The sequence below is a fragment of the Buteo buteo genome, chromosome 24, assembly GCF_964188355.1.
Source record: "Buteo buteo chromosome 24, bButBut1.hap1.1, whole genome shotgun sequence".
Lineage (NCBI taxonomy): Eukaryota > Metazoa > Chordata > Aves > Accipitriformes > Accipitridae > Buteo > Buteo buteo.
Window position 1 is genome coordinate 5,496,581 of NC_134194.1, and position 23,096 is coordinate 5,519,676.

The 23,096-nt window shown below is 36.7% G+C and overlaps 1 protein-coding gene across 3 annotated transcripts in view; it reads right to left on the bottom strand.

Moving 5' to 3' along the window:
* The window catches only part of FAM13B (family with sequence similarity 13 member B), a 51,581-nt gene that overhangs the window by 27,870 nt on the left and 615 nt on the right, over positions 1-23,096 (bottom strand). For all 3 annotated transcript variants that reach the window (XM_075056848.1, XM_075056846.1, XM_075056847.1), the window contains exons 2-7: positions 12,426-12,592; positions 11,362-11,552; positions 10,678-10,890; positions 6,468-6,645; positions 5,702-5,846; positions 2,874-3,031 (exon numbers count right to left, since the gene is read on the bottom strand). In XM_075056848.1, coding sequence (XP_074912949.1) covers positions 2,874-3,031; positions 5,702-5,846; positions 6,468-6,645; positions 10,678-10,890; positions 11,362-11,518 — 851 coding nt within the window. In that variant the 5' untranslated portion in view covers positions 11,519-11,552; positions 12,426-12,592. The remainder of the gene's footprint in view (positions 1-2,873; positions 3,032-5,701; positions 5,847-6,467; positions 6,646-10,677; positions 10,891-11,361; positions 11,553-12,425; positions 12,593-23,096) is intronic.

Sequence of the window (23,096 nt, forward strand, 5' to 3'; positions counted from 1 at the left end):
GAAAGAGCCGTGGTGAAAAGGCTTCTGATAACGGAGGATATGATGTTTCCTTTACATACACAATGTCAACTCGTGTGCAACGAATGCTCCCTGATTGGGTAATGGGCTTAAAGATCACTCAACAGGTTTATTTTAAACACCATTTTCAAGCAGTCACTAAATCAAACTGCATTAATGATTATCCACATTCTCACCAGATCTCTCTCCCACTCAAAGTCCAATTAACACCAGGCAGTGCATGAAGGTCATATGTTTCAGAAGAACAAACAGAACGAGTAAAGAAAAATGGTAGTGAGCAATATTATAAGCAAGTTACAGTCCAAATAACTAGAAGGAAGGTCATATACCCCATCGTACAAATCAAGATAACCAATCTCTAACATGTGGAACATGCAACCTCAGCGTTCTTTTCCTTCTCTCCTCAAAGAGACCAAAACATACAGATACTCGGTTCTCAAAATCTGACAACAGCAAAGAGGCAACAGAACTCCAGGTTAAGGAACTGCAAGAAACATGTTTAAGACCTACTCCTCCTTTTTCCTTTATAAGCTGCTGCAGGTCCTGTGTCCTATCCCGATAAGCCTGCATTAACATTTGCTTTTTTTAAGGTTGCTGTTTTTTGGGGTTTTTTTAACATCAAGAAACTAAACCAAAAAAGGCCATTAAATGCGTACTATGAAAGTCTTTAAGTTTGGAAAAATATTTACAGTATTTATAGTGGTTAAAAGTTTAATAAAGCTTACTTTCTCATTCTCTGTAATTTTTTTTTTTTTAAATGTTTCAGGCAGTTGTTCTGGTTTTAGAGTCAAAATTCTCTTTCTTCTTCTGCAGGATTCCTCCTTATCCTTCCCCACAAATTATGTAAAATGTCAACCATAATTAATGCCTATTAGTTTTTAATTAACCCTAAACATCCAGTAAAAATGTTTTTCTCTTCAGGCTATTAAATTTAAACTCTCAGACATGTTGATTTTGTCACTACTGCTGCGCTTACACATTCCACAAGCAACTAACTACCTGTGAATAGTTAAATTGCTTTAAAACTTTCATTGGAAGAAGGAACACTGTAGAAATTCCAATTGCAGCAACTTTCTTTATTTAACTCAAACTAAAATTAAACAGCTCTATTGCTGACAAGGATAATTAAATATTAAAATATAATATAAATTACAAAACAGAACTATGTTTTTCTCATTATTTTACATTTTACAAATTCTTGCAATGAAGTAGAAGGAGTGAGCAGCCAAGAAGCTGAACAGATTTCAACCTGAAATCCACATTCTTGACACTACTCAGTCTTAGGCAGCAAACTTACTTGTGATTTTCCCTGCATTTCTTCTGCTTTTAATCACACTTTTATTATAGATTCTTCCTCACCCCTCCCTACAAGTTCTTACATGCAATGCCCATACCAAACACACGGTATAGAGGGGAAAAGGTAAAATTCACTATCCATAAAACGTAAACTCTTAAGTACAAGTAAAGCAGACTTAAACACCTGTGTATTACAAGCAAGTAAAATATAAACCTATCTATTACAAGCAAGCACAAATAAGCTCTCAAATGGAAGTACAATTTTAAGTTTATGCACCTCCTTTTAATTAAAAGATGACTCCCACTCCAATGTTCCTTCCTGTATTACACTTTGCAACTTCCAAACTTGCTCACAGCTCTCTACCAGCAGAGCCTATCCAAACAGATCCCTCTAAAGAGTCTGGCTCTTAGGCAGGTAACACAGGTCTCTCCAGCTTCAGCAGCCATTATACCTGTTTGGACAATGCAAGACCATGGCTTTCTATGCATTTTTCTCATAACTTTTTTTCTAAAAAACAGTTAACAAATTAAACCTCAACTTGTGCACAAGTGCCAGTCAAGTCACTCCTACATTGATATAACAAAGAAATATCAGTCTCCAAGATAAACTTAGTTGGCAGAGTTTAAATTAACTGAAGAAGGATCTTCAGCTGTTTTACAAATATATTGGCAAGTCAACTTTCACAAAACAGGGTATCCAGAGTCTTCATTTCAACTCAAATTAAGGAGACTTTCTGGACCCTCAAATCAAGTTTTTTTGCAAGCAACCCATTCTTTCCCATATATAACCTTACAAAATGCCATCTTTAAAGTGCTCAAAATTTCCTCCACATTGCTCTTACTAAAGGCCTTTCTAGAACCTCTAAATTCCCACCTAAAAATCATTAATGGTCAGTATTATCCCATTTGGTCTCCACTATCCTTTTGGTCATATATAGTTCCTCTTCGTCCCTGGTGTTTTCTCTCTCTCTAGCATATTTTCAGGAAGACTCTGTAGATGTGATTACTTCATTACAATTGGTTATGAAATATATTCCACTGTACTCTAGTGAAATAAGAAAGTACTCTCCTCACTTAACACCTGAACAAACTGGGCATAAAAAAAATCTGGACAAACAAATTCTCACAGGTTTAGAAAAGAATTAGGGTCACATAAGGACACATCTCTGTTCACTAGCACGTGACAAGAAATAGTCCTAGGATTTCCCAATGAAAGGGAGTGGTGGAAAGATGGTACAGAATGGGTTTGCATCTACCAATATTCAGATTCTTTTTATATTTCTGCTACAAAAGTTACTGTTTAAATACCACTTTATAGTTTCATAAAATATGGCCTTTTCCCCTTTCTCTACATAAGTCACCATAGTTAATCCAATTTGAGTTCTACAGGCATTCCTCTGCTGAAATCGGGAACAGTTATTTTATCCCATATTTTACCACCAAAGCTTTGGTTTGTAGACACCACCACTTATCTCAAAAGCTTGACAGCTTCTCTCTCTCAGACAGAGCAGAGTATGCTCCAAACTTTAAATCCAAACTCCAAGGCAGAAACAAGTTACCTTGTTGATGCTGTAACGCTCCTGGAATCCGAGAGACTCCCTGTCATATCTAGATGCACCACAGCTGGCCTTTCAACAGGTTTCTCTGTGCCATCTTCTGGAAGTTCTTCAGACTGCTCAAGCTTTACATCTTCCTCCTCTTCCAAGAGTTCATTGATCTAAAAAAGATTTAGTCACAGTTAATGGCTTGAAAAGTTCTTTTAAGAGGTCCAGGGAATTAAAAGAGCATGAGAGGTATAAAAACAAAGTAGGTGTAAGAGGAGTACATTTTTCAATTTTAGAAAAACAAGCACATTAGACTTGCTTTTATGCAAAAACATACATTCCACATCATTAAAAAGCTATATAACCCTCTTGAAACATTGGGGAAAAAACCTAAAAAGAGAAGCACCTTTGATGCAGTAAATGAACATAAGCAGAACCAAGAAACAACAAAATCCCAGCCACACTGAAGTCATGAGGCACAGAACCTTTCTTCCTCTACATATAAAACAGAGACAGATAATTCACCTCTATTCCATAGGTAGCCTCTCATATTCTCATATATATGAGAAGCACTTTCAAACCCTTCTATGGAAGACAATATAGAAATCTAAGTTTAAAGTACTGAATGAATACTTATAAAGGCAAATGTAAGAGCAAGAGCATTGAAAAGTTTCTGTGAAGCCTCTTGTCTATTTTTGTTTCTTTGTTTCCAAACACAGATGTTTTTACTGAAGCAATAGAATATAGCCAATTTAAAAAGTAAAACAATATAGCCAACTGACAGCTCAATACAGCCACATTCATTTTTTAAAAAGCAACGATGTCTAAAACATAAAAAGGAAAACACAACAAAGTGATTCTGTTTGATTCACAAAGCCCCTCTATGATTGATTACTGATCTCCCACACTTGCAAACCCAAAAATTAAAGTAGCAGCAGCAGCCTCAAGAAAATATGCCACGTGAGTATAAAACAAAACCACCGAATTAAGAAAAATAGAAACTTTTGAAGTTTAAGATTACACAGAAGGCAGAGAGGAGGTGTTTATTTTTAAAAGGGGTGTAATGTGTTATACGGCACTACATTCAGGGCAAAAAACATATTTATCCCTGACTTTCCTCTGTAATTGCAAGTGGATGTGCCAGTGAACCAGGCAAGGTGAACCAAGGGCAAGCCCACCCGCACACAGTCAACTGCCAGTGGGGCTGAGCCCAGCGGGGACAGCAGCCAATCTGTACCCCCCCCCCCAAAACCGCACCAGGCCGGGAGGGAGCAGGACCCAACAGAAGTGCACTGTTGACATCTGGTGGAGACACCACGAAATTAAAGGGACACCCCACCAGGGCTCAGACTTGGGGGGGGTGGAAAAAAACACAACCAAAACACACCATGCAGACTGTTACGCTTGGGAAAACCTTTTGCTAAAACACATCACGACCCACAGACAAGTCAGTAATTTCAAAGCACGAGAGTTCGGATCGACAAACTACTTCAAAGACCAGTCATCCCAACCTAAGACGACAGTCCTCAGCCTCAGGTTGCAAAAGTTACAGCCTAGCTTTATTTAACAGCTTCCTGCATGCAGCAGGGCTGCGTCAGTTCTCAGTGCTAGACATATTCCTGCAAAGAGCTGAAGAGACAGCAAACACTGCAAAGCTGCAGCACTTTGCTAGAAGAGCTAGCAGAGCAGAAGCTGCTCAATCCAGAACTTGCTGCCCACGCTTGGCAGACCAACCAACGGGTGAGGTGTCTACTGCAGTGAAGAGGAAGCAACCAGCTGCCCTAGTACTTGCCTTACCTGTCTTGCTAGAGGAGGGGTTCGTGGGATAGTTAGGCTTTAAAAATTCAGTATTTCTTGTAACCTTCCTTAGCAACTGCTGGTTATTTACCACTTTTTCCTCTTTAAATAAAATACATCATTTCTTAAGCCAACTGAATATGAGAAAGTTCAGTTTATAGCTTTCCATATTTCTGAGGGTTTGAGCCAAGATTTTATTAATAATCCATGAACCTGGCTTTGATGATACAAAAAGTACTTCTTCCATGCGTTATCACTTATATACCATGACTTGTTAGAATTAAAAATATTTGCCAACAGAAGGTTGTATCACAATGACACATTGTCATTTCCATAACAACTCTCCATCTCTACCTATCCCAGCATGACACAGTATTTTACTTCACAAAGTTAAATTTGTTGTGAGGAAAGGCATAAGTGATAATGGATACCATCAGTCACATGGACAGGTGAATCTGGCAAACCTGACAGTTGAATGCTAGGACCCAGAGTATTTCTATTCTATTCAACTCTGTTTCTCTAATTCAACACTTTTCCCCACTAATGTCAAGATGATTTTGAAGTCTTAGAATCAGAAACACCACTCAAAAATTTTGGCATAGGGAACCACCACTGATAACATCATCAAGCGGAGTGTAAGACCCCGCATGTTTCTGTAAAACATATCTAGAAATATTATTGACCAAGACCAACAACAGCATGGTTCTGTGTTTGCTTAAAGAACATTTCTCTTTTTAGGAAAAGGTAATTAAAAAGCTACACTGTTTATGCAGCATAACAGCATCTATGTTGGGCAGGAGATAATTGTTCATTTAGCTCTTAGGCATTTTTCAATATCACATAACTATACTTACTACAAAGCAACAATTTCACAAGCATACCTATGTTATGAAAATGCATTTAAGGAAATACCAGGTTTTGTCAGTTTGCAAGAAACTACTGAAAGGCATACTACAGAAAATTATATTTCAACATATCTTTCATAAGTAGCTGTTATACACATTTATGTTTAAGTGATAACACAGTGCCATTTAAAATATTCTTACCTGCTCAGTTATTGAGCTTAAATCATTAGTAGATGAAAAATCTTCCTCTTCATTTTCAAAGAATTCATAGTAGTTCTCCAGAAGTCCCGCCATTATTCTGCTAACTATTTCTTGTTCTTTCAGATCCTCCACATCTGTGTAAATGCTAAAGATTTCAACACTGGTTTAGTTTAAAAATCTAAATCCAATTGTTTCCCCAAAGAACTCCTGTGAATGACTTCTATGACTAAGGGCTATACTTCACACCATTATCCCTAATCCATTCTGAACACACAGAACTTTAAGCATACCTTCACACTACTGCATTATAAAACTTTATACTAGTTTATATTTCAAAGTGATGAAGTAACAACTATTTAGTCAATTAGCTTTTCCATAAGGAACATTTAAAATTCAAGTATTTTCCTGTGGACAAGAAACCCCAGTACGTACTTTAACGGCTTTCTCCCAGAACTGCCTTCTTGCTACAAAGAGTAATCTTGCACACTATCTCTAAAAATTTTGAACCTTAGGGTAATTACAGTAATGCAACAATCAAAGCAGTGGTTTCTAATGCCATAGCTCATAGACAAGCTGTTGTTTAGATCAAAGCAAAAACCGTAAGACAGAACTGGGGTGAGGGAGTGGGGGGGAAACAGGAAGATATTGCCCAAAACATATTGTGTACTTGCTACTGTTACTCATGGACTAGGAAAGACTTTAGACTACAGATGTACACTGTCAAATTCACATAAAAACACTACATGAACTTTTATAACTAACTTACTGAAAAACATCCGGGCCAAAGACTGCAGCTAAAGAACTTGCCGACCAAATTTCTTCATGATGCGATGCTACATTAGCTAAAAATTTACACAGAAACTTTAACAAACTGTAATTAACAGGTGGAAGCTGCTGCAAGAGGAACCTCAACTTTCTTCCAAATTCATCTTCATTATTATAATCTGAAAATTGTAATACAAATATTTTAATCACAGTAATAAAATATCTGCTTTTTCACATTTGATATTGATCAACTTTTTGACTCCAACAACAATTACTTACTTCTGAAGTACAACTAATTTGGTCAGACCACAGCCTAAAATGTCAGAAGTTTACTTGCATTTGTTCAGTGTGAGATTCTCATACTAAATTTCTCCAATGAAAAAGTAAAAATAAAACAAACAAACAAAACCCCCAAAACCTGAAGTTTCCAGCTCACTACTACTATAGTGGTAGTACTTTATCACAATCCATCTGTCCCAGCATCTCATCCTCTCATTTCAGTCTCTGGATTAGCCTCTTCCTCTATGATCTTTCCAAGAGAGGCTGATAACTCATTTCCTATTCTGTCACTCTTCTTAAATGATGTCAGAGGTTTGGAGGGGCAGTGAAGAGGCCAGGGAACACAATACAAAGAACCCTTCCCAGCCTTGTTTCCATAGCACAGTACCATCAGACTACTTTTCCTAATGATAAATTAAACTGTAAATTTAATTTCTTCAGTGAAGCAGAAATTTATAACATAAACCAATGATTTCCATCCTATTCTCCTCTGCAAGTCCAATCAGCAGTTTTCAGCACATTTTCCCCAATTAATGCTCACTCAAGTTGCTGATTACATAGCGCTAGCTCCTCCGTATACTTCCATTTTGCCACTGTTACGTAACAATTGCTGTGCAGAAGAGCTCTAGAGACAGCAACACCTCCAGAGACAGTGAGCTAACTTAAAAGCTGGTTAAATTCTCCCCGTTTCAGACAAGCTACTTTGACACTTTTTTTCCTCTACAAGCATCCCATTCTTAACACTCTACTTCCTTTTATAATACTTAACTGATGAATACAAGCAATCTCAATGCAATCATCTTAACACACACTTAGCTTCAAGCCTGCCGATTCAATTTCAGACCTGAAAAAGGGTCACCACAAAACTTTCTCATTCTCGTCCCACATTTAACTATACCCTTCATCAAAATATCTCCCCATAAATCTCATTTGTTACATTATGAACCTTACAGGCAACAAGGTTCAGAGTTTACAATTGTAATTAACAGAGAAACACCATATAAAGGAAAAGAAATGTCAGGAAAGCAAAACGGGAGAAAAATTGATACTAACAGGCTTCCCCTTCTTTCTCAGACATTTGAAAACTCTTCTCAAGATCAGTTAGAAAGGGAAAAGGATGTTTGAAGATGATGAGCAGTCACTCTGCCTCTCTAGAGGAGAGAGCTGAGACATCCTAGTCCTTAATATCAAATCAAAGAAGTGAGTAAACCCCCTGTTGTGTATGTATAGTAATACCAAACAGTAACTGTGCAGGACTTCATTTACTCAGACACAGTCAACATCTACAGTATTTGAATACAGGTAACCAGGCACAGAAAAACAGTTCTTTCAACACAGTAACACAAAAAAACGAATGTATTATTGTTAGTCTTTACTCTAGAAATGTGTTTAGGAAACAGAACAGCAAAAGAGAACTTACAAAAATACTTTCACAAAGTAGACCTTCAAGAAACGGAGCAAGAGAGAGGTGATAATCAGACCACCTTGCACATACACATACAGATGTTTTTGTCTAACCAATCTGTCCTAAAATTTAGATACTAAACAACAGCCAGAGACCTAAAGTGAGAATGTTCTTACCTGTAACTGAAGTCCTCTGACAGTAAACTGTGGATACACACTTCTGGGACACATGGCCTAACACACTGGGGTCAAATTCACATTTCACTTACTAAAATCACTTGCCTTTGAGGAACCACCATTAGGCCTTCATGGAACAATCCTCAAAAGATGTATATAGCCACACCTTGTTGTATAACTAAGTTGTTTTGAGAACTAAGCTTAACCTAATGATAGGGAAGGCCTGCTAAGGAGGGAAAAATACCAGAAGTAACATATTTATCCAAAATTACTACCAGCTTCTGCATTTATGTAAGCAATTCCTCTGCCTAAAATGCAGCTGATACTGTAATTCTGGAAATTAACTGAGATATGCCTATCAGACAGTCAAAATATCAAAAGCCAAAACCTGAGTAGAGGAAACCGAAACTCTAATTTTAGTATCAGGAAACAACGTTTACAGGTTTATGTGGTTTGATTTCCTTGGTACAGATAACTTTAAATCTTTCTGAAATCACTTAATTCTACACTTTAAAAAAGACAGTAAAGACAATAAGCTGCAAGTTTAAGTGAAGTTTCTCTGTGTATTTAAGAAAAGGGAACTAAATGGGGACTTGCTGGAGAACAGCTCTTTTCCCAAAACAACCCATATATAAATCCTTCCAGAGTCTACGCAAAGATGGAAAAAACCCAATTTTCACACTAGATCTTACAAGTTATTGAAAGGAATTACACTGTCATACCTCGATCACGTTTCCAGTCCTGATAGATAACATTGCAAATCAAGGTGCGTAGCAGTATTAGCTGAGCAACCAGCAGCATTCTGCATTACTGTCTTAACAATCCTTTTGTTATTTATCATTTTTTCCAGGGGGAAGGGTGTGTGTGTGCACCAAAAAAAACCCCAAAAACAAACAAAAAACCCCAAACAAACAAAACAACACCCAAAACCACAAAACAAACCCAACAGTTTACTAGCTACTTAGGCCCAATGAACCATGACATTAGCAACGCAAACCAAATAGCAGACATATCACTAATGAAATTCCCTATTCACTTCAGTTTCTCATTACTGCACAGGACAAACAAACAAACAGAACTTCAGCCTTAACAAGCTTCCAAAAATTGCTTCCAGCACAGGACTATTTAGTGCCTCAGACATCACTGTTCAGCCTCTGCTCACCAGCTATCCAGATAACCACCCCACATTCAAAGTTTCAGGATACACAGACTACCAAGGGAGGAAAATGAAGCAGCTTCACACTGCTGCACAAGACCCTCCGGTTTAGCACTTGGTAAATATAGCATAACAGCATCTGAAAACTATGCTATACTCACTCATCCTACAAACCAATTCCCGCTCTGAACAAACAGGACTATCATGAGCACTATCAAGTTCTTACCAGGAATAAACTCAATAACAGAAAATTAAATCAAACAAAAATGTGCACCTTATAAAGCAAAACAAGCCCAGCACTTGGACAGAAGTACAAACTGACACTGGAAAATGAGCAACACGCCTGCAGAGTGACAACCAGCAAAACCCTCAGTTATGTTACAGGATGCAGAGCTCTGACATAAACATACCCTCTGAGGTCATTACTAATGTAGTGCTGCAAGACAAGCGTTTTTACTAGTCGTTACGAATCAACTCCGACACCACTCAACACAGCAGAGGCCAAAAGACCCAGGAGAGTGGATACAGATAGACAAGTTGGGAATTGGTAAAGAAAATACTGTGCCAGCATATGGATGCCAATTTGAAAGGGCAAGGTTTTGCAGTATATGAAAAAACATACTTAGCAACAATATGCTGATGACAGGTGTTTTTTTTTTTTCCTCCTACAAATGAATCTTAAACTGAAAAAAATCCACAGTGGGAGAGCAAATATGACATGAGTATAGGGCCTGAGATTGTTTCTCTACTATGCAAAAGCTTTAAGTGCCATGGAAGCAGAGACAGAGTAAGTGAAATTCAGAGAAAATAAGATAAAAACAGACAAAAGCTTTCCCTGGCCCTTTTAAAGGATCAGTAGTGGGAAACTGTCAAACAACTTTGACTCCAGTGGCTTTGACCAGTGTCCCAGTATTCACGCACAAGAACATGAAATATTCAGAACTAGTCAGCATGATATGTGGCAGCTTCACTATTTTCCTGCACGATGAATAAGCTGTGTCTCTGAACCCAGACTGAGTTTCCTAAAAAAAGACCTATTTATTTGGGGTTTGTGCTAAGAAAAGGTACATTTGAATGCCTCCTGATATACACATTACTACACAGAACAAAGACACCCAAGTGCCACTACAAATCACAATTTAATACTGGTTTTTACTCTTAAATTAATAAAATAGAAACACTGAGTAATTATTACCTTGAGAAAGTTGCATCAAATGTATGTGCAAACTGCCTGGGATAACTGGCTCTGGAAGTTCTTGAAGAAAAAATCTAAGAAGGCTAATAGCTGAGGGTACATCTGCTTCTTTAACCAGGTCCACATCTTCTCCATTATCATACCGTTGCCGAAGCCACTCCACTGTCTCAGCATTCCCATTGACTTGAAAAAGTCCTTCTTGTTCCAGACCCCCTGAGTTACAAAAAAGTTGCAGAAATAAACTTTTAGATCTAGTATGGACAAACATATCAGAAAATACTGATAATCAGATATGCACAATTCACATACTGAATGAAAGACTTTCTGGACAACAGTTTTGCAAGACTTCCAGCAGTCCTATTCCCAGCAAACACATTCTTATGCCCAGCTAACAATACTGTAATAAGGTAAGCATTAACAGTACCTAAACCACGCCATTTCCAATGTAGTACCCTACTGAGCTGACTGCATTAGTGTTAGCTGAAAACAGAGATAAACATAACAGCAGGAGTAAAGAAAGGAAGTGTATATCACCAAAAAAAAAAAAAAAGAAACACCCAACCCAGTTCACATCCAACTAAATATAAGTAACTTAAGAAAACAAGTACTCTTCAAAAAACACAATCTATTCTGTAAGAATAACAGTTAAATATATCCTTTAAAGTACAGCAAAATAATACATACCATGTTCTTCAATATAGTCCACAACATGGCGGACTATGAATGGAACCTCATTGTCTGGTTGCCCTTCTTGCTGCAGCTCACCAAGTGGAATTCCAAATATTTTGTTAGCAAGAACAGAGTTGCAGTTACTCAAGGAAGGGGAGGAGCTCTTCCTCATATCTTTTTGCAGCCAAAAATCAAAGCTGTCTTTTCTATCAAATAAGAGGAATTAAAACCAAAAATCATACTTCAGTGTACACTGTTGAATGTATTGATCTGTAACACAATGTGCTTTAATTACCCAATGCAAATACTCCCTGGTCTCTCTCAATCAGTTCACTGATTTAATGAAAGTTCTGTAATTACTCCAACTACAGCTAACCAGATAAATGACTATAACCGAGGTGTTCTGTTCAATCCGCAATACATTTTCTGACAGTATTTAACAGTCAGGCTTTGAAAATCCAACACAAAAGCCTCTCCAGAGGAAATTAAACTAGTAGATCATTCCAAACCAAAACCCCAAGTGTTAGTTACATGAAACAATTAAGTATTTTATGATACACAACTGCACTACAATCAACTTCTAATATATTTGGCATTTTTTGGTCTACATAATAAAGCTTTCAACACCTGCCTCAAATTAAAAATTTTACTCAGCATAAAACCCCCAAAACTAGTTTCTAGATGCTCAGTGATACCATTCTTCCCATCATGCAGAAGCTCAAGCTTTACTTGCAAGTCTTTGCTTGATACAGGATCTAGATAGATAACAAAAGTATTACCAAAGGCAGTGTAAGTCACTCAGTTAAGCTGTTATCCTGTCAAAACCAAAATATTTCTTCTAGCAAAAAAGCTGTCTTTTCAAAATAAATTTAAAAAAAACTATACTTGCTTAAACGCAAGCAATCACTTTCATAGCAGATGGCACATAGAACACAAAGTACATATTGTTAGTCAAAGCACTGTAATCAAACTTAATTCTGTTTACTAATGGATTGGTAAATTCTAATAGATGAGACATACTGAAAACCATACTACTTTTTTTTTTTTATAGCCCGAGCAAAGTATTTTAAGAAACCTACCTCAGAGTACTTAAACAGCCGAGTTTGAAAAACGTTTTCTGCGCCAGCTGCCCTCACTGACCAAGCATTCTTTTGTCATTTATGGTTGTTTAAGATTATGGCAAAAGATCAGCCTGTAGTTCCTCATTGAAGAATAGCAGAACTCGATCAGTACTTCAGCACTTAATCTGAAAATAAGGAAAATATTATTAGACTATAAAGTTTTCAACGGCTTTAAACTCAGTCACAAGTCTAAACATCACATTTGAGTAATTCTCCTTGTCAAATCATCGGTTTCTTGTTCTGAACAAGAAAGCATAAAGACCACATTAGTATGGCTCACAGGAGAGCATGCAAAAAAGCAAATCCCCTTTTTCACTTAGGAGCTAACCAAACTTAACACAAAAGTTAGCATGGGACATCTTAGCCTTAACAATTATGAAATAATTTTCGGAATCATTCACTCTTCTTCCAAAGAATCAGGAAGGGCTAAGCAGAAGTGTTTGATAGTACCCAGGATACTAAAATATTTAATGGCTATAAAACTTTTAGAAGGATCCCAGGCACTGGCTTAATAGACTATCTTTAAATGGCAAGAACAAAAACAAAGTCCTAACTACAGAACAACATAGAGAGTCAACCGGTTTTCAGTGGTACGGATCATCTTTTACTAGAAAGTTGATTATGTGTCCGAACTGCTAGTTCAAAGTCCAAGTCATCATCAGATCTGGATACAGGAAGCAACTTCCCCCAAATCAGATTCCCTAGAATCACCCACATTTTTGCCACCTTTTAGAATCCCAATTATCTGGACGTTTTTCACATTGTCAGCTCTCAGAATACCTATGGGCCACAGCAATAGCCTTTTTGGTTTTCTGTGGTACTAAAAATTTAAACTGCAGCTTTGTGACACAATGGAGACGATTTAATGTCCAGACACAGACAAAGGGTCATCTAAGTCCCTTGATCTCACCCATTACCTGTTCTAATTAAACTCAAGCAACTATAACTGGGCAAAACTAGCTTGCAACATACATGTACACACACAAGCACAACACACATCACCAAAAATAGACAATAAAAAGGCTTTCCCTGGCTTTAAAGTATACATACTGAAACCTTCTGTTTCATAATTTGAGATTGATATGAGAATTCAGCTGACAGACTTGAGGAAAGTACTTTCCCTCTCTTTATTCCCCCACGTTGGCTTTTGCTTCTATTCCACATCAGAACAAATCAACTTCATCTTCACTTTCAAAGTCCTTACAAACTACTACTCTCATTTCAGTACCAAAATGCCAGTCCATTCATTAGCCTATGACACCAGGAATCCAGAGTCCTTCCAATAGTTTGAATAAATAACATTTTCCTGCTCCCAATCCTCCCCAAATTGCACCCATGTTTTAAAGGAGCTGGCCATAAGCTCTATACAAGACTGCTTCATCCTCCTCCTCAAAATTTTCTTGCATTGAGGCCTAGAGGAAAAAATATTTCAGGCTTACAAGTGTTTAAATCTTTGCCTCTCAATGTAAGCAATACCGACCAATATTCTTTCCTGTTCTTTGCCATCTGTCTCTATCTATTGTCTTGTATTACACACAGGTTGTAGATCTGTTATGTATCTCATGCAAGTGGATCCTGGTCTGACATCAGGACCCCAGGTGAGCTGACAACAAAAAATTAAATACTATATTCCAGTCAATAGGCTTTACTTTTTTGGTTTGTTTGTTTTAACCAATCACGTTCAAATCTATCACTGTACATAATTGGTTACTAAAAAATCCTGCCAGATTTCAACAGTGAAGCAGTCACAATTCATGACTCTCCTATAATTTATGAAGACACTGCCCAGCCATTTTTCTTATTATTTTGGTATATTAAGGGATAGTCAACATAATGTTTGCATGCAAGTAGATTTCAATCAATCCCAATATATCATGCAATTTTTAAAATATGATGATGCACAGTCTATTTTCTCAAGTTCTACTAAATTCAACCTATCCACAAGGAACCAGAAAGACTCATGTTAGCCAACTGTGGAGTTAATGGCAGCTGGGAAAAAATCTTTGATGGATCTGCCACAATGCTTCAGGCTGCTTTGCTAGAACAAACAAACAAACCAACCAACCTTCAAAACAAACATCACCTAATAAAAAGAGCAAATTAAAAGCAACCACTTCTTTATAATTCAGCACCAAAGGAACAATCTTGAAGTCCAGCTTTCTTAGCAAGTAGAACTTTGTGCTTAGTTAGTTGACATAAAAGCATAGCCATTTTTACCAGGTGCTGCAGACCAATAGGCTACCTGAATATTAATTTCAATCAGGAGACATGACAAAAAGCAAAAAGAGAGACTTCTATTTTAACTAGCTTGGCAATGTAACAATGAAGTTAAAACAGCCTGGTTGTCTCATTGTTAGAGCAAAACCGGATTTACAACCCAAGCTTATACTTTAAACAAAGTTTTATATGGCTTATCATCACTTAGAAGAATTAGCAAAAGCCTATTTTCACCCTCTCAGATACACACATCCTTTATACACACACACTTCAACATATCATTGTACACACCAATTTCTTTTCAGAGCATTTTTGCCTTTTAGTACAGGCTTCGGTGTAATCTTCACAGGATGTGATAAAATGCATCTGATGTTTACCAAGTCTAGAAAAAGCTAGAAACTTTTAAAAAGTTATCTGACTTCCAGCAAGTCTTATTTCCTGTTGTTTCCAACATTGTAAAACTGAAAGATAGGCTCAGAAACTGTTAATAATTAAATATTATATCTCCACTTTCTATATTGATCAACAGCTTTCCCACTTGCCCTCCCTTGACTCACGACGTATATCACCCCAATGCAGACACGTATCAAAACTAGGACAAGATACATAACCTTCAGAATTATTTCTAGAGTCTTTTACAAATACTAAGCAATACTGTGGGTTTGTTTAATTTTTTTTTTTTTCCCCACGATCAAACATCTCAGAAAACAGGAGCCGATCCATTCCTACTTCTGTCCGTATTATCCCAAACCTTTGAACACATGCTTCCCCCTCCCAATTTCACAACCTTCATGCTTCACAAGTCCTATCAAGAGAAATGCAATAATTAAAAAAACAAAACAAAACACCCCACACCAAAAACCAACCAGCTCGTGCTTTATTATAAAGATTCTGGTGTGTCTTTCTCAGTCTACCTCCCCTGTTGTTACTACAAACCTTTACAAAGATCCCCTAAGCTACAATAATGTCCTACAAAACTTAACTACAGAAAACTAAAAATATGCCTTATTGTGACCACGTTATATGACAATTTTACAAGAGGCTGAAAAAAACCATACCATGTCCTATGCAACATCTTGAGCTCAAGCATCTTAATTAAGGGTAAAACACCAAGTTTCATTCTGTATTGTGTATTTTGGTGCTCTCATCTGTTATAAAAAAAAAACCAAACCAAAAACCCCAAACCAAACAACTGGGTTTGGGTTTGTCATTTGTTGTGTTTTTTTTTTTTTTTTAAACAAGACAAGTACTTCATAGAGTCTGCTGGGAAAAGAGCACCACAAGTTTCATTTTGCCATCATAATAGCATTCACTTATCTTGGCAACTAAAGAAGTATTCACACCCACATACGAAATGTCACTAAGGAAAACACAGAATACATGGCTAACTGTTAATATTTGAGGAATACACATGAAAGTTTAGGCTCAAATTTAGTTCAGCTTTTACATTACTGGCTGAACTACAAATATATGGGTGTCATTTTAAATTAAAGTCCTGAGGGCTCCACCACCTTTCCTTAAAACAAAGAAATGAAACAACATGAAGTAAAAATAAAATAAACAAAAAAGGCTACGAATTGAAACCATGCCATAAGAATGAAAACATTAGTTCTGCGTGTAGAATTTCTGCCACAAGTCTCAACTATTTAAGCAATTCTTTTATTTGCTTGTTTTATCTAGCAAGAAATTCATATCATCTGTGAAGCCCAAAATGAAGCTAACAGCGACTGCCTTTCTGCTCTATTTTTAATATATTATTTTGTGGGATTAGCAAACTTCAGTGATTTTTGGTAACATATGAAAAGTAAAAAACTAAACGTTAAGATTCTTAGATAGGAAAAAAGTGTGTTATAGGGCAACAAAATTGCTTGTCCCTACTTCTCAGGAAATACACCTCAAGTTTAGACTTCGGCTTTCTCAGTCCACAGTGCTGTTATCCTGTGAGCCACCCATGTACCTGCACACAGGGTCCTAACAGAAGACAAACACATCCTCGGGTACAAAGAGGATCAATGCTCATTTTCTGCAATACAAGGTTTACAAATAAAATTCCACAAAAACATTAAGGTGTCTCAAAGTTTTTCATTTCTTGCGCTGTATTTGATAAATAAATAGAATGCATTATGTTACTTATATGACTTACTTATAACTAGACATAATCTGCGATGTCCCTCTGGATGTTTATAGGACACATACTTTTAAATCCAACTATAGAATTAATTTTTTAAGCTAGGTTTGAAATGTTCAAAGTTATAACAGATTTTAAGAATTTCAAAATGATGGCCTAAATTTATGACACAATTTCCAACTTGGAATCACAGAAACTTTCCTCATGTAATGACATCATCCAGAGCCAGCTGCCAGGTGTGAGCATGAGCAAGAAGGCTTGCCTGGGAAACTTGTCTACCAGCTCGCTGTAGAACATATAACCCCATTTAGCTACCACTGTACTACACACTATTTAATTTATATTTTTCAAAATATGGCAACCAGCACTGCTCTTTGCTCTTAAGTTTTATCAAGATAAAAGGAAACAGATTTTTAATTTTTTTAAATGTAATTGCATGATCATAACCACTGACAATAACTGACAATTTTTATGCCATTTGTATACTCAAATTACTGTTAGCATTCTCAATGGATGAAACGCTTTTGGGCAGAAGAGCCTTTGCTCATCTGATTTTCAGCTTTTGTTCAACTAACAAGTAAAAATAAGAGTATTTTGCCCATTTGAATTAATCCAGTCAAATTGAAAAGATGGCCGGGTTGGGGCAGGGGACACAGCTTGGAGGAAAGTAAAAAAAAAGAAAAACTGAAAAAAAGGCCACCCCAAGCTTTAAGCAAACAAACAGAACACTACCACAAACTCAGGGGACAGAAAAGGAAAAACGATACTTGTCTCAAGAGCATAGTTAAAAGCATGCAGAGCTGTGCAAGTACTTGAATACAAAGAGACACAAAATATCCCCCATGTAAAAAGAATAATCAATTTTAAAGCTACATTTAAGTACTCACTAATATATTTGAGTAGTCAAAACAAAAATTATTTAAAGAAAGAAGCTTTAAAACCATAAAGATTAGCTTAAAATAGTCTTAAAGCAAGATTTCCTCTTTTTGACTGTCAGTGAAATCAGCTATTGAAAGGCATTTTAGTCAAAAGTCTGGACTGGCAAATCAGACAATTGGGCTCAATTATTATTAAAGTTTAACAAGCTGGTCTTCTTAAGAATATATTCCCCATCCCCATAAAGGCAAAATGTTTTAAAATACATGTAACTACAGAATTTAACTTGCAGCATTCAGGGAAACCATGTTAGAATAAATGCCTTTTCAGGCAGATGCGACTTTCCTGCTCCCCTAATTTCTTAGTATGGTTATAACTCCTCACCAATATGTTTGCTTTCTGGTTAAATAGGAATCAAAAGGAAACAAGCTTATTGCAGTGTTGCACACAATCACAAAAGGAATCAGCAAAAGCATGAACACCAGCTCTTTAATTAATAAACTCACTACCTGCATGTATATGCCTTCACATGTATACACTCACTCTCTCTCACACACACACACTGGACCTCAACTCAATTAGCTGAAATGCTCCATCATCTGCCACTAGCACTTCTGAGATAGCCTCAGAAAATACTCAACTGATAAAATACTGGTTATAATGACAAAGCAAATAAAAGCACAAAAAATACAACATCAGGTTTAGTAGAATGCAATTGTAATGCAATTTTTGTTTCCTGGAAATGCAATAGTAAGGCTTCCAATTTACAAATTAGGACAATTTAAATTAAGTCTTTATGTCCTTACCATGGAAGCAAGCAATAAAACAACTCATAAAAGCTCTTCTGGAAAAGCTATTACTAAAATTGATAGAATTTTTTATTTTATTTTTAAAAATTTACAAGTCAAGAAGCCATAGTATTGATTAATATTTACTTTCCAGTCATTCAAGTTTAGTCTACAATTTCAGCTGTCAGAAACTGATTACACTTTCTCTGAAAAAGCCCATCATCAAATACAAGTCTTCACGAGAGGCATATCCTATCTGCATCATCACAAGAGGCAGAAAAGTAGACAGGCTTTAGTTAGACTAAATGCAAAATTCAGGAAAAAAACCCTACAAAACTTTGAATTTTAAGAAGGAAATTAAGCGTTTAGCAACAGTATCGCAATAACATTGGTAAAGCCTCAAATACAGTGACTGATTTAAGCAACATTCAAAAAAATTTTACATTTTACAAGAGCAAGCTGAGACCACCAAAACATTAGCTGAATTTCAAGTGTTTTGATATGCAAAGATAACATTCTACATTCACTTACTAGATAAAATCCAAAGGCTTTTTAACAGCATTACAGCAACTCATAATCCTTCTACAACTATTCTGTAGCAATAGGAATTAAAACCATCAGCGATACCAGAAAAAAGTAGATGTTTGCTCGCTGCTTCACACCCACCACTGAACACTGCCCGATTTGCTCAGTTGCTGCTGCCAATGCACACGTGCAGAATTATAAAGAAACTTCCTGCTTGCACAGCTCCCATCACATTCTTAACAACAGTAGTTAATAAATAAAAAGGCTTTTGTATCTTGTGTAACAGCTAATTATATTCATCCTACTTGCCTCCCCCCAAAGTAAAACTGTACTCCACCAACCGCACACATATAATTGCCACTACATCAGATAATACAGACCTTAATTGCAATGGCATTATAAAAGTACAGTATGGTAACAGACAGGAAGAAATTACCAGTAAAACTATGCAACTTGAGAGGTTCACATTATAAAACCAAAGCAGCTTAACAATTGTCGCTGCTGTTAGGACAGACTTTGGAACAGAAGTCAAGCTACCTCAGAGACGCCAAAAAAGCAAACTATAAATATATAATGCACTTAATTTATTATACATAAGTTATCCTATTACATACATTTATCATCAGCTTGTTTCTCCCCCCCCCCCCAACCAGGTAAGCAGAAATACACATTGGAACTCAAAACATTACAAAATGTAATACATAGTCCATTTGCTATAGAAACACTGCCTCTGTCATAATGATGACCATGTGCCACCAAAATAAAGGACAGTCTTAGCATCCCCACTGAAGGAGCAAGACATTTCAATGAAGAGTTCAATTCTGTAGCAATGACTCTTTGAATTGCAGGGGAAGGCGGGGTGGGGGGGGGACTGCTAATGAGGTCTCCTCCACAACCGATTCTTGTCACAACTTGGTCATGACCAAATTTGAAGAAACCACCAGAAATCACAAGGTTAGAAATTACATTGCAGATTAAAATTAGGTAACCTGATTACATTAAAAGACTGACAAGACAACAAAAGATTTAATGAAATGTGAAGTTCAGCAAAAAGGGGAAAAAAACCTTTCAAATATACATGCTTAAAAAAAGAGCATAAAGGAAGAAAGAACCACATTCATAAGACTCCAGCTCCCATCTTTTCTATTTTGTCCAAGTATTATTATCCTACACAGCTGAGCACAAATTTTAATCCTGAACACACTGCAGGGAACACTGAACAGAAGAGACGAACGAAGAGAGAATCTAGCAAGACTGGAACCTGGACAATCAGCTCAGGGTTCCCACCAGATACTCTGTTCTGATCGAGCACCTGCCCCACCCAAAGATCCTTACAAATGTTCAGATAGTGAAGAAAATAAAAAACCTCTCAATACAAAAAAGCCTCTGCAACCATGGTCTTTGTTACAAGCTGTTTGAACACAAACATAATGCAGTACCTTTATTTTAAGCCCAAGGTTGCCATATTTTTCTTCTTTTAAGACAAATATACAGGATAAAATTTCATACATTCACAGGTGAGAGGCCATAAGAGCAGAATTGTTTGTTACTATCACAATAGAACTATTCATTTCACTATAATCAGAATACAGTCCTAGATCCAGCTGCGAAATATTACCCATTTCTTCTACTGAATGACTCCACCCATATGTTGCAAACATAACAGGTTTTTAGCACTGTAATCACCTTCTAAACTATGTTTTTTAAGACTTCAAACCAAATCAGCTTCACAAAAAACCAAAAGTGTCTGGTAGAAGATGCAGTAACAAATACATTATCTTTCAGGCTGTAAGAATACACAGAATTCATGTGAATTGACTGAACTTTCACAAATCCCAAGAGTTGGCTATGTAGCAAGTACAAAACTACAAATCTGAATTTACTAAAGCCTTGAGACAGCTAATCATTACTCTCAAACAAAGTTTTTGCAGGTAAAATTTATAACTTACAGAAAATAATAGTCAGCGAGACACTCAAAAATTAATTGCCCAATTTTACTAACTTTCAGGGAGCAATGCAAAATTCTTGTATTCTCTGCCTGAATACAATTTTGACACAAGACATACAACCTTTCTGCTGAATAACTGAAATATCTGCCACTTTAAAAACTGCATGACAAGTAACAAACCTCCCTCTTTCACAGCCCTTCATAGAGGATTTAATATTCCTTCAATTCTGTATCTCTTCCTCAGATGTTTTAGATAAAGTGTTATTTTTTTGGTTCCTAAGTAACAGTCCTCACATCTGAAATTATTCATAAATATATAACTGGGTCTGCAATACAACAAAAAAAGTTAAAAAGGTTTACCATCTTTCATACTCACAGATCCAAATAATGAACTGCTCTGCAAGATGTCAATTCACACTCATCCCAATGGCTACTAGATTTTTGTTTTGTGTGCTAACATGGCAGCAAAAAATAATCTGGTGTTACACACAGAATTTAAGGACAACTTGAAGGCATTCTCTTACCGACATCACTTCCTCTTCCTTAGAGCTGCAGCTTCTTGGGGGGGGGGGGGGGGGGAGGGGGGCATGGGACCCAAAACAACAAGCAAAAAAAAAATAATTCCAAACTAAAAAAATCACCTCAGACTTGTTAGGTTTTACTCACTTTCTGAAGAGCCCTAGAAAAGGGCATCACTGCTGAGCTATAAACATTTGACCAGAGATCAAAAGGTTGATTATTTGAAAAGGAAAAAAACACTACAAAAAGCCTTCGCACACAGAAAGCAGGGGGGTTCATGAAACTTACTAATGTCTGTTCCAAATGCATGGAATATTTCTTCAGCCTCACCTGCTTTTGCAAACATGCTGTTATGTGCAATAGAAAGAAAAGCTTCACTGCTTGCACAGGTCTCGTGTTATGAGCCACACATGACAAATGTTAAATTAAGTCTTTTAATGAGCTGTCAGAAAGTCCTCCAATGTTACAAGCAGTGCATACAGCAAGAGCCCAAACTGACTAAGACTGAGCAGATAAAAACTATCATTTGCCAAACTCAGATGTTTTGACATGTTGTCCATATAAAAATTTGCAAGCATTAGAAATTCTCAGGAGTTCCTCCTAGTCAACTTCTCTGAATGCATCCATAAAACACACTACGTGATTGATTTTTCTAAAATAATACCATAAATTTCCAGTTTGAGGCTTTCAAAACATTGAGGTATTTGATTCGTTACCGTAATGTTGTCAAGACAAGGAAAGGATAGACAATATACAAAATACAGACAAAGCAGATAAAAATAGAGATTCTAAACACCTTCAAATCTATGCAACAAAGAACACATAAAGCAATTTAGTACTAACAAGCATTAGAAAAAAACCAAAATAGAAAACAAACAAGCCAATGAGACAGCTGCATTTGTTATAGTATAGGCCAACAAACTAGCTTTTTATTTTTTTATTTTTTTTTTATGCTGGCAGATTAACTGCACAGAAGACAGAAAAACTTCAAACCTAAATGCTAATCCAGTTCAAGCATTTATTCCAAACTCACATACTAACTACTCCATCCCTGCGGACATTCAGAAACACATGCCTGAAAAAAATGAACGGTGTAGGTTTTGATATATTCAGTTTCTTTTTTTTAAACAGGCAAGAGTGATGAGGTGTTATTTACTTTCTTCATTTGTTACCTTCCCCCGCCCCTTGAGCCTGACAGCAGTTAACAGATTTTGTACAAATCTAAAAATGCAGCCAAATGAAGGAACTCAAGAGTAAGAGAGTTGTGTAGTAAAAGTTCAACTTGCAGTGTATGACTGCAGGGTTTTTTGTTGGTGGCTTTTTTCAAACCTGGAAGTACCACCCTAACCCTGGAGTATCTCACGTTAAAGCAACTTTTTGGTAGTGAGAAGCATTTACGCTCAAATGTTTAAATCCCTAAGGAGCTTCCACGAACAATGGAAACCCACGCCGACAAGATTCCTCAGAAGATACATTTGGTCACAGGCTGGAGCATTACGTCCATAAGCTAGCGTTCTTAATGCTAGCATTGCCTTCGTGTTCACAGAAGACTGTGACTACCCTTCTTTAACTTCTGGAACCAACTTTGCTGGCAGGGAGCTGCTAGGCTAATACTGTCAGCATGCCAA